The sequence below is a fragment of the Rhizopus delemar genome, genomic scaffold, assembly GCF_000149305.1.
Source record: "Rhizopus delemar RA 99-880 supercont3.2 genomic scaffold, whole genome shotgun sequence".
Classification (NCBI taxonomy): domain Eukaryota; kingdom Fungi; phylum Mucoromycota; class Mucoromycetes; order Mucorales; family Rhizopodaceae; genus Rhizopus; species Rhizopus delemar.
The window spans coordinates 4,560,321-4,578,016 of NW_027137828.1; the positions used below are offsets into that span (position 1 = coordinate 4,560,321).

At 34.2% G+C, this 17,696-nt stretch overlaps 8 protein-coding genes across 8 annotated transcripts; 3 read left to right on the forward strand and 5 right to left on the reverse strand.

Moving 5' to 3' along the window:
• Positions 1–895: 895 nt before the first annotated feature.
• Positions 896–2,516, forward strand: RO3G_04007 (uncharacterized protein; the record flags this gene model as incomplete). Its single annotated transcript, XM_067658597.1, has 3 exons — positions 896–1,087; positions 1,139–2,066; positions 2,119–2,516. 3 exons carry the CDS (start codon positions 896–898, stop codon positions 2,514–2,516), a joined length of 1,518 nt encoding a protein of 505 aa, XP_067514698.1.
• Positions 2,517–2,951: 435 nt separating this feature from the next.
• RO3G_04008 (uncharacterized protein) lies at positions 2,952–4,300 on the reverse strand (the record flags this gene model as incomplete). The annotated part of the gene is made up of 3 exons (XM_067658598.1): positions 2,952–3,589; positions 3,659–4,075; positions 4,123–4,300. 3 exons carry the CDS (start codon positions 4,298–4,300, stop codon positions 2,952–2,954), a joined length of 1,233 nt encoding a protein of 410 aa, XP_067514699.1.
• A 1,490-nt stretch (positions 4,301–5,790) lies between these two features.
• On the reverse strand, positions 5,791–7,440 carry RO3G_04009 (uncharacterized protein; the record flags this gene model as incomplete). The annotated part of the gene is made up of 5 exons (XM_067658599.1): positions 5,791–6,539; positions 6,642–6,821; positions 6,874–6,981; positions 7,034–7,106; positions 7,282–7,440. The coding sequence occupies 5 exons, from the start codon at positions 7,438–7,440 to the stop codon at positions 5,791–5,793; spliced, it is 1,269 nt and encodes a 422-aa protein (XP_067514700.1).
• Positions 7,441–8,627: 1,187 nt separating this feature from the next.
• RO3G_04010 (uncharacterized protein) lies at positions 8,628–10,045 on the reverse strand (the record flags this gene model as incomplete). The annotated part of the gene is made up of 6 exons (XM_067658600.1): positions 8,628–8,966; positions 9,025–9,081; positions 9,236–9,350; positions 9,408–9,487; positions 9,549–9,579; positions 9,633–10,045. 6 exons carry the CDS (start codon positions 10,043–10,045, stop codon positions 8,628–8,630), a joined length of 1,035 nt encoding a protein of 344 aa, XP_067514701.1.
• A 527-nt stretch (positions 10,046–10,572) lies between these two features.
• On the reverse strand, positions 10,573–10,805 carry RO3G_04011 (uncharacterized protein; the record flags this gene model as incomplete). The annotated part of the gene is made up of 2 exons (XM_067658601.1): positions 10,573–10,664; positions 10,724–10,805. 2 exons carry the CDS (start codon positions 10,803–10,805, stop codon positions 10,573–10,575), a joined length of 174 nt encoding a protein of 57 aa, XP_067514702.1.
• Positions 10,806–12,694: 1,889 nt separating this feature from the next.
• On the reverse strand, positions 12,695–13,345 carry RO3G_04012 (uncharacterized protein; the record flags this gene model as incomplete). The annotated part of the gene is made up of 1 exon (XM_067658602.1): positions 12,695–13,345. One exon carries the CDS (start codon positions 13,343–13,345, stop codon positions 12,695–12,697), a length of 651 nt encoding a protein of 216 aa, XP_067514703.1.
• A 1,889-nt stretch (positions 13,346–15,234) lies between these two features.
• RO3G_04013 (uncharacterized protein) lies at positions 15,235–15,587 on the forward strand (the record flags this gene model as incomplete). The annotated part of the gene is made up of 2 exons (XM_067658603.1): positions 15,235–15,448; positions 15,583–15,587. The coding sequence occupies 2 exons, from the start codon at positions 15,235–15,237 to the stop codon at positions 15,585–15,587; spliced, it is 219 nt and encodes a 72-aa protein (XP_067514704.1).
• Positions 15,588–16,076: 489 nt separating this feature from the next.
• RO3G_04014 (uncharacterized protein) lies at positions 16,077–17,117 on the forward strand (the record flags this gene model as incomplete). The annotated part of the gene is made up of 1 exon (XM_067658604.1): positions 16,077–17,117. The coding sequence occupies one exon, from the start codon at positions 16,077–16,079 to the stop codon at positions 17,115–17,117; it is 1,041 nt and encodes a 346-aa protein (XP_067514705.1).
• Positions 17,118–17,696: the final 579 nt, after the last annotated feature.

Sequence of the window (17,696 nt, forward strand, 5' to 3'; positions counted from 1 at the left end):
ATCTAAAATAAGAAGTTCATTAGTATGGCTATAATGGATAAAATCCATGTTATAAATTATCTAGAAAAAAAGGTCCGAATTCATTTTTCACTTCGTCCAAAAAATAAAATGAATTCATAATGCATACAAAAATGACCATCCAATTGAATCAAGCATAAACTTTGATCCGTTCATTGAACAGACGTGTTATGATGATATCGATATAGCAGCAATGAAGAATAGTCAGTTAAAGACAATATTTAGCCTCAATACAAATTCACAAATCACAAGTACAAGTAACAACAACTGGAAAGCTTTTGTCTGTAGTCCTATGCATCATATTCCCAGAAATGTATGGTAGAGACCTCTGCATAAAAAATTATCCATTCAATCCAATTAGCACAGAAGCATCCCAGCAAATGAAGAAGATAAATATTGTCAATTGTGCAAATTACCAGAACAAAACAACGTATTCTCTTTACTTGCATTCAAAGATAAGTTTTACGGAATGAAGTTTACAAAAAAATACTTCTGAAACACTAAAGATTCTAATTGCAGCACAATGTTCCAGGATTTATCTACACTTAGGCTTTCCACATATTACAACTTACATGACAAGTTTACAATAAATGTATATATATATGTATATATATTGCTACAGTCATCCGATTCATATAGAAAGCTCACTAATAACAATTCTTTGAATAGACTCCTGTCTTGGGCGAGATTGTCATCCATCAAATCCAGAAAGAACTATTAAACTACCTACTTACAATTCTCTGTGCTAAATATCTTTTGTATTTTTGAGAGAAGTCACTGTTTGATCACTTTTGAGTTCTTACTCTGATGAGTTTTAATGTATTAAAATTTTCAAAAAAAAACTATTTTTTTTTTTATTTACTTCAAAATAACAATAATGGCAAATTCTGTAACTCAAACTACTACAACTGCAACACAATCCTCACAAGACGTAGGTCTCATCTTTGTTCGTGAGTATTACACTTTTTTGAACAAGAAACCTAGTAGACTTCATGCCTTTTACAGTAAAGATTCTCTTTTTGTAAGAGGTGATGAAGGAGCTATCACTGAAACAGCAAAAGGTCAAGAGGTAAAGAATTGTAGATTTAGTGAGAGAAATAATGAATTAATATGCATATAGGAAATTTGTAAAAAAATTGAAGAATGTAAATTTGAAGATTGTAAAGTGTTGGTCACTCAAGTCGATAGTCAGTTGTCTGTCAACGATGGTATTCTCATTCATGTCTTAGGAGAAATGTGTAATCAGAACGGTCCTTCTCAGAAATTCAGTCAAACTTTCTTTTTAGCTACTCAACCTAATGGATATTATGTGCTCAATGACATTTTCAGATTCTTGAAGGATGAGGTTCAAATTGATTATTATAGTTATGATGAAGGAGAGGCTAAAAAGACATCTACTACTCAGCCTGTATCTACTGATACAACAACGACTATAAAAACACCTGAAATTGTTAAAAATGAACAAATGCCAGTGAATGTGGAAGAAAAGAAGGAAAAAGTGGAGGAACCAGTTAAAGAGGAAAAAGTAACTAAAAAAGAATTGCCTAAAGAGAAAGAAAAGAAAGAAGAAAAAAATATTGAAAAAGTTAAAAAGCCTGAAACACCTGCTGAACTTCCTGAAGCTTCTAGTCCAGTCCTTACTTCACCTATTCCCTCCAAAGTATCCACTCCTGCAAAGGAAATTGTTGAGCCTGTTGTTGAAGAAAAGAAAAAGACAAAGTCCGACTTAAAGCAATCTAACAAGCAAAAGCAAGAGCCCGAGAAATCCGGTAATAAGCCTGCTGTGCCAAAGACTTGGGCTAATCTCACTGCAGCAGCTGCCGCAGCCAGTAACATTTCCACTTTAACCAATGCTTCTGCTGCTGAAGAGTCTACTGTTGCTCCAGCTACTGTTACTCCAGCTACTGTTACTCCAGCTACTGTTACTCCAGCTACTGTTGCCCCTAAAGCTACATCACCGGTCATAAACAATGTAGAAAAGCCAATTCAATATCAATCTCACCATCAGCAGCATCATCATCATAAAAACCAAGCTCCTCGTAGTAAAGGTATGCAATTAAAAACACAAGAGAAAGCTCTTTTCTTAATATTATGTGCTAGATTCAATTACACAAATCTTTGTTAAACAAGTCTATGAATCAGTGAATGAAGAGCAACTCAAAGAGGCATTTACAAAGATTGGTGCTGTGAAGCATATTAATATTTCTAGACCTAAAAATTGTGCTTTTATTGAATTTACTTCACCTGAGTCTGTTCAAAAAGCTTTAGCTCAACACAAAGTACCTCTTTCCAGTGGAAGTATTGTCCTTGCTGAAGAACGCCGTTTTAGCAGCAATCAATCTGGTAATCGCTATAATCAAGGAAGAAACCAAAACTACAGTAACGTAAGTAGCAATTTTGAACGTCGACCTAATAGTCATCGCCGTCAAGGTCAAAATGCACGTAATAGCGCAGCTGGTACCAAAGGTAAAAATACACCCAACGGCAATCAAAAGTAATATTGCTTCCTTCCTCCTTCTTTAATGTATAAATCTTCACTCTCATACACACAACCGACACAAAAACAACATACACAGTCTCCCGTTTCCCACTAAAAAGTATATGCGCTTATTATTACTCTTATCCCATACATTTTTGTTCTTTTGATAAAAAAATCTTTAGATTGTATAATAAAAAAAGAAGAAGAAAAATTTATGTAAGGATAAAGTTTGCATTGCGATGATCCATCTTTTCTGCCATCATTGCTACGATAGCTGCACCAACTATACGTGAATGTTGTACTATTCCCACTGATAGCTTCGATGCAATTCGTTCTGGTATCATGTCTTTTATTGTTTCACATACTCTAGGGTGAAACATAGGATAATCTTTATAAACATCTCCACTGATGGCTAACAAAAAGAAGTGAACTTTTTATTATTATGTATCTATTTTTATTTACCGATAGCTAATCCATCATTTTCATCTAAACCAACACCTTGTTCCACTGTATATTTTACAACACCAGCAATACCTGCGCCAAGCAAAAATGCAGCACGGTTACCTACCCATTCACATATTTTTTTCACAATCTTTCTATCTCTTAATGTTGTTTCTCCTACTCGACACATTTCTTCTAATATGACGCGCGTATCCTCTAAGTCATTCTCATCCATTTCACATACATACATATAACTTGTATCAAATTGATAAGGTACAGATAATAAACACCCTTCATCATCATCTTCGTCCACTTTCATCTCAAAGGATAGCACCTTTTGTTCCATTAAGCAAAGGATCACTTGACGTACAATTTCGCCTAGGTACATGCCCGTTGTCATTTTTTCGAAATAGTGAATGCCAGGATTGTTTGATTGTATATCAACATATCGATCAAACTGTGTGATGGGCAAATGCTTTGCGCCAAAGTTACACCATTCTGTATTAATAATCATGTCTTGGTTAAATTGATTAAATTGCTTTATATTTGTCATTTTATCATAATAAGCGCAATTCGTGCCAGCACTATGAATTACGCCGATTCGTGTAGAAGGATGCTGATAGGCATGCGCTAATAATGTACATACACCATCTATTCTAAACAGTGAATCTCATCACTTTATAACAAGCAGAAAATAAATAAAAAAAAACTCGCATTTACCGTTTGCTATAGCAACAATTTTGACAGCTAAACCTTTTGCCTTCAGCTGTCGATCAAACAGATCAACCGCATCACACCCAATTGCATTAGGAAAGTCAAAGCCGTGTTCCAAAGCAATGATAGTACCATGGCCAAGACCTGTTTGTAAAACAGCAAATCCAAGACTGATGGCCATCGAATAAGTCTCGTGGGGATTAGCGCCCACTCTTTGTTGAAAATCAGCTACACAATCAGCTACATAATCAATCAGGACCGTCACGTCTTCTCCTGCTGTCAGATCATCGGGTATTTTGTATTGGTATTGGTTAATAGCTAGTTTTCCTCCTTCTCCTTTTAACTTCACTTGACAGACGTAAATATCGATGCCACTTATCTCGAGTGCTAAATAAATCCCTTTTTCATTGCCTGTAGGGTAGCCTAATAAAATAAAATAAGAGAAGGTTCTGCTACAGATCAACATGTACCTGTAACGTAGGAAGGAATCATTTTTAATTCACTTGATTCATAGCTATTCAGGGACCTGTCAATATTAAGTCCAGCCTTCATTTCCTCTTGAATGCCAATAACAAGATCATTGAGTTGCTTATCTGTTACTTGAAATGCGTTTTCGATTTGCAATAAAATCTCTTCTTCAATTGTCATTTTAAAGAGAAAAAGAGGAAATAGAAGAAAGCAAAGGTTACAGTATTTCCAGATTTGTCTTGTCGCTTTTAAATTTTTTGCTTGTCGACTTTTCAAGTTCCATTTGTTGTGTTACCATTCTTTACATATCGACTTTATCTTGCTACTTGTCGTTTTCTATCTAATAAACAACAGCAATTCTCTATTTGACATGTAGCTGACAAAGTAAAGATAATTTTGTGACACCAATAACAAACTACTGATGATGATAATATAGTAAAACAAAGATAAGATGATTAGACTAATACAGTTCATGTAGTACCAAGTGTTTCTTTTTGATGATTCTCCCAACAAACGAATTGCAAGTGCCTTAATATAATCAAATTCATTTATTTGCTATTATTGATACATTTTATCCTTCTTGATATGATAATATGATGTTGTTTGATAGTCTAAAAGTGCATTAATCAAGACAGGTATTGCTTTATCCTTGCTAAGCTGACGCATGTGTATAATGCATTCTTCATCTGTTTTTGGAATGTTTTTGATGTTGAATCTAGTCCATGATGATGCTTAGATGTTTCTTGTGCAAATAGTGTGCTTTCCGTTCATTTGAATTGTTATTATTTCCATACACTTGGATACCATAGACTAGTACCTTTTCTATTCCAGCAGTCACCATAGCACTCGGCTGCATTTTCATTTCTCTGGCAACCATTGATGTGTCCTCAAGAGTTTCACTTGAGTTATTAATTTTATTTTAGGGTAAATTACGTTGAATCTTCTTCCAAATGCTATTATGTATATCTTAAAGTCAGACAAGGGAGATCCCTAGGCCGAATATGAATCCAATTGAGTATTTGTATTGTATCAGAATTATCAACAACGTAAAAGAAAGTTAATAAAAATAATCGCCAAAGCTGATCAATGGCATGAGGAATATTCTACCATTTGTATGTAATGCCTAATAAAATACTTTTTCTTCCAAAGTATGTTTACTATAGCCAAGAAATGACAAATCCATGCTAGATTTACTGTTATTATAAGCTATTAATTTTGGTCTATAGTCCAGCAAATACTTTGAAACAAGATTTTCATTTTTTGCCACAAGTTTCAGACAAGGATCTGTTGCTAATCAACCGCAATCTTTTTTTTATCTTAGCATTCTTTAACAAGTAACCTAACCAAACAAAGAAATGACAGCATAATTGTACTATACTGATTTAATGGTTTTTTTTTTTTGCAAGTGATTGTTATCATTATCTTGGCATACCGATCTGGAAACATTGTACATGCACTTTACCCTTAAATTGTACCTTTTTGTTGTACGACTCGAGCGAAACTTTTTTAATGCTAAAAAAGGTTAGTTAAATCAAAAAATGTATTTTTTTATTTTTCGAATGCATAATAAAAAAAGTCTTGGTTTTCACTGGCAGGGAGGGAGAAGGGGCGAAGCAATATTTAACATATAACGTGAATAACAAAAAAATGAGAAAAAAAATATACAAAACTTAAGAACATGTTTGAGGTGTATCAATAATGACAGGATGTGGTCTGGTATCTTCCATATTCATATGACTAATCATATTGACTAAATCAGCATAAGGAGATATTGAACTATCTTCTTCTTCTTTAAATGTTTGACATACAACTTGTTCTTTATCTAAATTTTTCTTTTCTTTTTTTGGTTGCGTCTTTGTGGGCTTTTTAATATCTTTAGGTGAAGAAAAGACATTCATCATGTGTATTAAATCCTTTTTGTTATTAAATGAACCAGCAGAATTTAAAGTAGGAGTTACTTCGCATACTAACTCTTGTTTTGTTTGAAATGTTGGATAATCTGAATGTGATGTGGGGCTCGAGAAATCAACCATGTCAGAAGAGGATAGTGAGTAGGATGAAGAAGATTGGTTTTGTTGTGAATTGATCAAGCTTGGGGACCAAAATTGTGGACTGACCTCTGTTTTGCTTGGACTGATTTGAGATGGTGTAGATGGTCTTTCTGTATTTACTGGGTGAAGATCGATAAATGAATTGGGCGTCAAGGCAAAATAAGGATCTGAAGGTAGGTCAGTTAATTTAGGGTAAAGGTTGTCTTGTTGTTGGTCAGGAATGAAGGTGTCATTATTATTGTAATAATCGGTGGTCATTGCCACTTTGGAGTCTTCATTATTTTGAATATTGGATGATATTTGCTCAAGCCAATCTTGAAGTACTTGAGCAGAGCCTAAGTCTGCAGGTACTGACCAATTTAGATTATCTATATAATCTATAGTAGGCGCGATTTCATTTAATCTATTAATCATTTCTAAAGAAAATATAAGTGATGTCTTTTTTTATTTGTTGACATGGTGTTTTTTACCTGCATCGTAATTTGGTAAGTTTTGATTATATAACACGTTCTGGGTAAAATCGCCAGTTGCATTTTTTATATTCCCGTAAGGATAGAATCCTTCGTCTTTTACAGGGCTCTCTGTAAGAGAAACACCACTTTGCATAGGAGGGCTGTAGGTGAGTGAAGACATGTCGGAGGTAATTGATCCTAAGAAAAGCTTGTATAAACATTTATTCAGATTAGTGTAACATTTATCTACCTTGGCTAGATGAATTCATAGGTAAGGGACCCAAATTGCGTCCTTGATAGACTGTTTTTCTTCTTCTCCTGACAGGCTTGTATCCAGGTTGTTTACTAAGTAAAGATGCTATGTAAAGGGATTAGCTAACGCAAAATGTGATGTTTAATGTATACTATACATTGATGTTCTTCAGTATGAATCTTTTCATGCTTTTTCAAATCTTGAGGTCTTTTAAACCCTTTATCACAAATCTATATGCGTTGTTAGTCAATTGAGAAAGGATTATAATATGCAATTGCATTTACAGAACAAACGTGAGCTATCAAGAAAAAGGTAAGTTGTCTAAGATATTACAATTTTTCTTCAACATTTACGTTTTAAAGGCAGATGGACTCTAATATGGCTTGCCAAGTGATCTCTCTTTACAGCAACTGTACCGCAATTGTTCCATCGACACTGCAAGCATAAATTGTTTGTTGATCTTCTTCCTACATGGTCGTCGGATAAATGGCTGTAAAGTCCTTCTGCTGATTCAAAAGATTTTTGACAATTTAACCACCGACAAGAAAGCTTATCGTTCGACATGTTAATAATACAGAAAAAAGAAGGGCATAAAAAAGAATTGTTTTTTGATCTTTTATGTTAACTGTAAATTTTCCGGTCCAGTACAGCGTGGCACTAGAGTTTCACAAAATAAAGAGGCTGGAGTCCAAAGAAATAGGGCGAATGACCGGCGTAACTGTGAGGCCGAATGCATATCGGAGAATGTTATAAATAGCAGATGGTTTGCCTTACGTGATTAATTCTTAAATGAATAGTCTGTGCACTCTTGCCAAGATCTTTTGGATGAGCGACCAAAGTTGAACACAACGATGAAAATGCTGTTTCGGTAAAGCACCTTTTAAAGTAATTGCTGGAGAAAAATCAAATACGAAAACTAAGGTATGCAGTACGTTGTCGGAGAGTGTTCTTAGTGGCGGAAAAGGTTGTAAATGTCACAGCTGAACGTTTAATTAAACTAATTTAGATATTTCAGAAACAATAGGAATTCTATTCTTTTGCCCCTCGTTTCTTGGCAAGACATAAAAGGAAATTTTTTTGTCATAATTCAGCATTTCTTTTTATTAATAATCATATAAGGGCATACAGGATGGTATATGTACAAATACAAGGGGGGAATAATAATAATAATAATAATTAATTGTCTTTCTTGAAATTCATTAAAGCTGTGTTTTTAACAAACTTCAAAAATCTCTCTCCATAAGATTGAGGTTGCACAGCAGATATTGCTTCCTTGTCTTGTGTAAAGCTTTTAAAAAAGTGCTCTGCTTTCTTTAACAAATTATATCTTGTCAAAATATCAATAACACCTAAATAATATACTTTATCTGTCCAATGATCTTCCTCATCTGTTGATCTAAATCCTCCTTCTTCCGAGTAAAAAATGCAATATTTTCGTCTAAAAAGAAAAAGATAAATACATGTAAAAAAAAAATCAAAAAAATAATTCTTTACTCATCAAAAAGTGTTGTTGGTAATTGCGAAGAGTCTAATTGAACTGGATTTGATAGTCGAATGGCCTTTCTGACTATACCGGCTTTACTTTCTCTTCTATTTCTTGATAAGGTTCTTTCTAATTCCTTTGTATGCGGTTGACAATACGTAGATTGGAATCTCTAATGTTTTCAGTATTTCCTCTAACAATATCATGTATACCAATAAGTAAACTATAATCCATGATACCTAGCCTGGACAATAACTATCATATGAAATTAATCAATATTATCTTGAGAAAATAATCTTTGTACCTGCACGTCTTTATAGAGTTGATTAAGAAATATAGATCGCTTTTGGGTACCAAGTTCCAGTTTTTTCTTTTTATTGACCCAATTCAAATCCTTAAGTACAGCATGAGGGTTCTTGATGATTTCTTCATTGCTTGTTATTCGTCCGTAAGTCGAGCCTTTCAGATCATATGTTTCATGTACATCCTTGTTACTAGGCAACACGTTGCCCATGACAACAAAGTGAATTTTACTTCCATGGGGTAATTTTATACGATGGAGACCATAGAATCGACAAAGTAGTGTATGAGGATTCTCACAGACATGCTACAAAAAAAAACAATTTATTTTTGTCTTTTTTTTTTTAAAAAAAATTCGTCATTACCTGATAATATTCTTTTAATATTTTGCGCATAAATTTGTGCTCTGTGTGGTGTATTGTCTTTATAATAAACCTATAATCTCGAGAATAATAGAAAAAGCTCCCACTTTTTCCAGGTGAACCTAGTTCACTAAGGATGTATTTGTTGGTAAGTGACATCTACAGAGGAGTGCTGTTGAGTAAAGAAAGAACGACATTTTACTATACTTCTTACCATGTAATCAGCAGGATCAATATGGAATTGTTCTCTTAAATATCTAAATACCCAAGGAGCATAATCTTTAAATTTGAAATCATATTTTACTCCAGGCGTCAATTCATTGCCAGTACTAAAATAAATATTTTAATACACAATTCTTTAATAAAATTTGTTTTGAGAAACTTACACGTCAAATACCAATTTATGTGCTGCAGTAAAATCATCATCAGTCAATTCTCTTTTTATTTTTGCAGACACTCGTCCTACCTTTTATTAAAAAAAAAAGAGAACTTTAAAATCTTGTCTTCATTCTCAAAATAAAACTTACTGCAATTCGAATACCCGTCAGCATGTCATACCTTTTCATTGGTCAGTTTGTATGTAAAATGACATGCCACTTTCTACAACTTACATCAACTGATAATTTCGATGTCCTTCTGCCACGCGAGTTCCTATCAGCACTCTATTATCATCTTCTTCATCATCACAATAATGTTGCATTCTTCTCGAAACACGACGTGCGGCTCGTCTTGCTGTGATCTCAGCTTCCAAGGCTGCTTGATCTTCTGAATCTATTTCACCGAGATCAGGTGTCAGTGTTCGACGATGCTGTGATAAAGTAGGTGTTGAGGAAGCTCTTTTTGTTTGTGGGATAAAGGAATGTGTGGGATCTAAAGGAAATGGAGCAACATCCTCTGACAGTCTTCTTGACAATGCATTACACTGTACTTCTTCGTAATTATAAAACAACGAAGTGAAATTTTCTTTGGAAGCTTTTGAATCAATAAAACTATGACCAGACCGAACGGACTGTGTTGTTGTCATGTTGCCGAGAAAGATGGGAAATAATAGAAAGAAAAGAAAAAAGAAAGAGGGAATTGAATGACTCAATTAGGAAAGAGCTGAAGATAATCCTGTGTTCAGGAGACAGGAGAAATCAATCGGAGATCATGCATGTGCTAAAGTGAAGTTTTTGATGGAAAAAAAAAAAAAAAAAATCTTCAACTTTCGTAAAGGATTCATCATAAAAACTTAAACACCGATCATATAAAGTTAGTGGCGTTATCTAAATTAATGATTAGTTCTTCTATTTGTTTATAATGAAGTAATAGCAGACTTTCTTTACTTATAAATCTTGTATACTCACTTTAGTAAAAGCGTAAAAAATAAAGTGCAGAAGGCGGTGTATATATTTTGATAACTTCACAAGTAATACAAATTAGGGAATATAACTACAGCATACTTTATAGAATTAAGTCTTTTTTATATTCAAGCAAAAAAAAAAGGAATAAGTAACATGATGAAGCACTTTCCTAAAAGAACAATTCTATAATAATAGATTGATTGACATATTAGATATGAATCTTGTAGATTTTTGCTACTTGAGCTAATTTCTCTGCTGGCACATTGGATGATTTAATCTTGTCAAACAAACTTTTGAGCTCTACATTAAAAAGTTAAAGCTTCTTCTATGTATTCTCAAGTGGGAGAGGGATTATTTACCTTCTTCTTGTTTTTTACTCAAAAACATCACCAACATGTCCAAACGTCTCACTCTAGAAAGATTTTCCAAGACATTAAACATGTCCTCCGCTGTCTTATTTTCAATATATTTTGTTGCTAAGATATGAATCATGTCTTCGAAATATTTTGATTCCAAAGACGATTTAAACAAGGATGAAAAGGACGAAGGTGGAATGCTCTTAAAAAAAAGATTAGTTAATCCATTGCTTTGTTTAGACTAGACGAAATTCTTACTTGAAAGTACTGATACAAGACATCATTTCCTCTTGCTTTACATGTCTTCCAATCTCGTTCAAATTCAAAATTTGTGCGTGGCACTGAGAAATTAAATGATTTGGCTATGATGGGTACTGCTTTAACTTGCGTGGTGTTTGCTTCTTTTTTATTGATACTATTTTTGTCTGTTTCTGTTGTTGGCTCTAATGTTTTATCCTTGAGAACTGCAGCTACTTTTGCTTCAGGTTTGGCGGACTCTGTTTTAGCTACAGATTTAGTTATCGAGGGCTTGTCGGATAGTGATGCTTTCTCCTTTTCAGTCCGAGCATTGGCAGTCGAAGACTGACTAGATATAAATGTTGTTGCTTTTACAGGTTTTTTGTTGTTATTTGCGGTATCATTCTTAGGTTCAGCTGAAGGGCCTGAAGGCTTACTTTGTTTCTTTCGGGAATCCAAAGATTTTTCAAAGCTCTCGGGATTAAATGACTCGTTGATTATGTTTATTGGTATTACACGCGTGCTTTTATCATTGTCTTCCTTTTTTTGCTCCTTTTGCTTTCTCGCGGAATCTAGTTGTAAAGTTACTTTTCTGAGATCTTCTGTTATTGCAGCATTTTTAGGTTCCAATTTCAATGCTGCTACAAGATCTAAAAAAGAGAAAATATGTCAGAACTTTATTTGTTTGATAGACAATATAGAAATTCTACCTTCTTTGGCTTCATTGAGTCTTCCAAGGTTCTGTAAAGCAGTGCTACGCCTCCAGTAAGCTTTAGTATTCTTGGGATCAAGTTCGATTCCTTTCGTACAATCTCTTTCTGCTTCTATAAAACTAGTTTTAACTGCGCGTTAGTTGCTTTATTTCGATCCCTCCCCCTCCTTTTTTTTTTTACTTGTTCAATTTTATGTGTGTCAATGATCGGTTTACATAATAAACAGACACAGTTGGATTGATTTCGATAGCCTTAGTGTAGTGAAGCTGAGCATTGCGGAAATCTTGTTTGACAAAGTATTCATTGCCCTAAACAAAAATACATGTCAAATCACAGTCCATTTTTACGCTATTAAAGGCATTCTTACTTTAACTTTTTCTATTTCTGCCTTTTCAATGTAAGCAGGCTTCTGGCTTGTGTGAATCTAATAAAGTTGATTGAATTTACTTTTTTTTTATACATGACAAAGTAATTACATTCTTTTGCTTTGATTGTGGTGTTAACGTGTTCAAGCCTTTTGGTTTTTGGTTATCCAATACGATCTCTGTGGATCTTCGAATGGGGGGAATTTCCTGTCTTTAAGTAAGTTTCCTTTTGTTAATCATGAACAATAGGACTCTTACTTTGTCATGAACGGGCTTACTTTTGATCAAGGCTGAATCTTTCTTATTTATTTCTGTTTGCCAGCTTATCAAGTCTTTCCAAATATTGTCGTTTGAATTGGTCATTGTAAAGATAAAGAAAGAAAAAAAACCAGTGAACCAATTTTTTTTGCAAAAAAATAAAATAAAATAAACATATTCACAATTTTTTGTTGGATTCTATTTCTAGCTTATTCTTTTATGATAAGATTGAATTGAATATTGGTATATGAGGTAAGCAATCAGTATCCATAATCTCAGGATGTCTTTTTATTATATAGGTTTATATGTAAAGCATGCATTTTGAGAATATATGCACTCACAATATGTCAAATTAATAAAAAACAAAAGCCAGATCTTGAACATAAATTTATACATTATTTTTATAGCTTGTATGATTGCTCACCATACCAAAGCTTCATGCCTTCATGATACCAGAAATCTGTGGGTGCATTAGGTACAGATTTCTTCTTCTTCTTTTGTAATGGAGTTTTATCACTGGTATCTTTAGCTTTATTTGCCTCAATTTCTTCTTTCCTTGCTTTTACAGCTTCCTCAATCAATTTTGATCTTATTTCTGATTCTATCTTTCTCTTCTCTTCCTCGGCTTGTTTCTCTTCAGTTTTTTCTGCTTCTTCTTGTTCATCTTCTACTTTTTGTTCTTCTTCTACCACCGGTTCACTGCTATTTGTCGTCATCCTTGTAAAATATTTTTCAATTCCCATCTGACGACCAAAGTTTTCATCGTCTTCTGGTATCTGTCCTTCCACACCAAAAGGATCAACGTCCTCCTCCTTGTTTTGTTTCCAATTCATTCTATCTCTTCTATCATCAATGTCATATGGAAATAATGCAGGTGAAAAATAGCGGTGTTCTTTATAGCATGTTTCAATCCACAGTGGCGATGTCCTACGGATACCTTTCTTCATAGCTTCATTTATAATCTTTGGATTTCCATTTCCTATTTTCTTGGGTCCATGGATCAGATCTGTCACGCTGCTTTTATCCATTGTCTCTTTTACTTGAGCTCCCATAGCTACCGCTATCTGAGTCAATAGCTTTCGATGTACAATACTTTTATCAATATAAAGTACATGGTCTTTCATAAGCGCACTTGAACAAATGCCCTTGATTTTTACCACGTTATCTATTGTAAACGCGCTTCGTAATTCTGTTTCGATGTTTTCTTTGCTTTGTGATAATCGCTTCTTTTTTGACATGCTTGTTAATGTATTTCTTTGTCGCCTTGATGGCTCAGCATATTTACGTTTGAACTGAAATGAATCTGCATTTAATGTTGGTGAAAAGTTCATTTTATTGTCAATAGTGTTAGAAAAAGAAAAAGAAAAATGAAGTGAAAGTTGCTACGCTAAAGTTATTTTTCCCATTTTTAGAAAAGTGGTCACTACAAAAACGGTGTAGAACTTCTGACAATGAAAAAAAGTCAAGACTACACTCAGCACAGTTTAACTTTGAGCCATTGAAAACTTTAAACCTTACACTATTTTCAACTGTAGATACGATCTTAAATATGCTTTGGTAATGATTTTATTTGGTATTCTAAGCTTATATTTGCTTATTTTTTTTTATTGTATTTTTTACTGTCCGTGCCTTAAAGTATTTCGAAAATAGATATGAAAGCAAAGAAATGCATTATTATTGCTGGGCATTAAACAAAGTCAGGAATATCAGGAAAGTAATGATTAAATCCCTTCCAATGACATTTTTCTTGATACAATCAACTGCCTAACTTAGCCTAGAAAGCTTGTAATTTAGGACTAAAAAGATAATAATATTGGAACATATCTCTCTCAACATTTCATTGGTTGTATTTGGTCATTAATTATTGTCAAAGTAGTATAAAGAAAGAAAATGAATAGTTTTGCTAATAGCATACCGTAGAGGATTGCTCTGCTGCACGACTAAGGTTTATTTATAAATCAGTAAAATCTCAAAAATAGCAATTTCATTTAAAAGTTTGTATCATTAAATAAAAGCTTAACTAAGGCTAGATATTACAGAGAGATGTTCATGATAGTAAAAGTAGCATGCCAACTGCATTTGCCTTCCAAGAATGGCGGAAGATGAACACCATTGTTCTGCGCATGTAGATAGATGCTCTTAATGCAGATCACAAATGTATGATTCAAATTCCGACTGTCAAAGAACAGGATAAATCTAAATGACCAACGATAAATGCTGGTCACAGGGAAAAAATGAAAAGACAGAAAAAAAAAACATTAAAATATTCTATTTGATACTTGAGGGGTGAATTTTTTGAAGTTTTATTTTAATAATATTATATAAAAAAATCGTTATTTTTGTCTAGGAGGAAGAGAAGCAGAGCTCTCATCAACATCACTGATGTTGGCAACAGATCTCTTCATGGCGTCTTCCATTTTACTCAATGTATGCATACGCATACCAGAATTGATCTTGCCAACGATTTCCTTTAGTGATGACAACTAAACCACTGACAGGATATTTTATTTTATTTTTCATATTTTTACGTACATCCCTCCTCCATAATAAAAAGGTTAGCTATATTCATTATTTTAACACCATCGTATATTTCATTATCATGCTTAACATTCAATCTGCTTTCACTTATCGTACTGTTCCTGACTATGCAGAGGAAAGCGTTAAGCTCTCAAAATGAGATAGAGTATGACAATTGGTATCGTAATGTTGAATCTCAACCTGGTTGTTGCGTTAAACCTCTTCCTGTTAAATCTACTTTCTATGTTTGTGACCATGCTGGTAAAAAATAAAAGTGTTAAAAAAGAACCTGCTGAAAATGACTCTCCCCCGTCTGCCAAAAGAATGCGCACCTCTATGAAGGTTAACTGCACGGTTAAATTGAACAAATACTTCTTGACTGATAACTCCATCTCTGTGGATTATGTTTGGTAACACGCTAATCATGACCTCCCATGATGTTAAAGATATTGTACAATCTCGTCTGCCTGCCGAGGTAAAGCGTTGGATTGAAGAACATGTTGATGATGCTATCGACACTTCTATCGATAATGATAAATCTATTTCTGTTGCTCTTCGTTGGGAAGAATATGTTGAAGATACTGAAAAGTATTTATCAATGTATAAAGGAGATGTCGAAAATTTAGACCAACTTCTAAGTAAAGTCAAACGTGATTGCTCTTCTTCTTTAAGTGGTATTGGTGTATCCTCCCAAGCCTTTCCATCTAAACAATCTCAAAATACATCGTCTTTCTCTGCTTTTTTTTATTATTGTTATTCATATTTTATAAAGACTAAATTTTGTTGTTCATTTTTCATAAAGATCAATTATTTTTTTCCAAGTCTTTCGAACTTATTTAACAACATTCGTCTGAATACCCAATCATTTTTCTTTCTATCTTTTTTTATTTTATATATTGATTAACCTTGTAGTTGATATCACATATCCATCAATTCTGAAGATACCCATTGCAGTCAAGGTAAAACAGATCATTCCAAGTAATCTATGTCTCTGGGTTTAATTTAGTAGTTACAAGTTATACAATGAACAGAATGAAGGCTAAACAATCCTCTCGTTTTGTGGGAATTTCCACTCTACCCCCAAAAAGAAAACATCACTCAAGCTCAAAACGCCCTCGGTCGTCGAGTCCTGGAGAAGGGACCAGTGATAACAAGCGCAAACGCGTTCAATTTTCTGATACAGAGCTAGATACTTTCTTCTTTTTGTCGATGGAAACCAAATTAAAGGAGAGTATTCGTACCGTCGTGAGCAAAAATAACAAAAAGATGAACGAACAACTTGCAGCCTTGAAGCAAAAATTATCAACGGCTAAAAAACTTCCCAGTGGTATCATTACTGGAGCTGCCAAACTAGCTGAATCTACTTGCAATGAGCCTAGCCAAGCAGATCTTATATTGCGACAAATGCGATCATTCATGGATAATCATGTTGGTAAAAAGAATGAAATAGAGTGGCAAGAGTTTGTTGTCAAAAATTTTGATACTTTCAAAAATGAAGAAACAAATCTCGCCAAATCTGCACAACTCGAATCCAATGATACTGATCGTGGTTCAGTATCTGACGCAGGCTGTCCTGTTGTAGATGAAAATTCATATCGTACTTGCACAGCATCAATTAACAACTTGATCAGAGAAGACCTGGATCCATCTATAAAAGATTTGATCATGAAAAAATTACAGCGTGCTATGATTGGTTCAACAGACTACATATTGTACTTTTCTTCCTTAATTCAAATGATGATGATCTGTTTAAAAAGCAATCAATTCTTTCTGGATGGAGACGTCATAAACACAAGAAAGGTTAATGGATTTGATATAACTACGATAGTATCAAGCGAATTTCATACAGATTCACCAAAATATACAATCACACCACTTGCAACGGATGTCAGCGACTCTCCTGCCTTCGACGCTGATTTCAGCCAATTGTTCCAAGAACAGCATCTTTCTCTGATAAGTACTAAATATTTTAGTAACCGTGGAAGTCAAGATCAAACATTAAATGCGCATCCAATACAAACTGCCTTGTCCAAATTGATGGACGCCGAGGATATAAAGAAGGAAACTTTTCCTGTCAAAAATGTGCCCTCAAGTCTGATGTCTTTGGCTCTGCAAATATATATGACAAATTTCAAAAACATGTGGGCGGGTAAAACCATGATCAATAAACTACTGGACAAGCTGTTGGTTATTCTACTACGTCTGCATCTGGCACCAAAGAGGGAATTACAACGAAGACAAAATATTCTGAACTATATCTCACGAAAACCAGAAGAGAAGCGACCTTCAAAAAACTATGGTCGTTAGATTTTGGCTGTGGTGCATTCAAACAAAGGATTAAGCGCCAAATAGGAAAGAAGCTCACTAGAAAGGGAAAGGAGATACAACTGATTGAAAATAGTCTTTCTCAGAAAGTGAGATCAACTTCAAATGCGTCAGTTGAACAATTCAAACATAACTTTGACGCGCATGTTGAACATCGCAAAAAACTGCGTGATTTCTATAACACTGGCAACAGAATGAATGAGCGCCGACATCGTGAAATCCAGAAGCATATATTCACTCATCGAATATGCACAAAGGAACGAAAGGCACTGTCTCAGACTTCTGGTAGTAACTTTTCAGGATGATGGAAGATAATTGAGTTCTAATGCGCTTTAATAGATAACCCTTCAACAAAGAAGAAATTGGTCATGTTCATTGGAGACAGAGGAACCGGAGTTGGTTCCCGCATCAAAGGATTTAAAAGACACAGTGGACGGTGGAAAGAGGTCATCCACTCCGAAGCAACAAACGTTTGCGTTACCAATGAGAACTTGACTTCCAAGACTTGTGTTTTTTGCTTTCGACGACTGACGCATCCCCGTATATCAGTAACGAAAAACG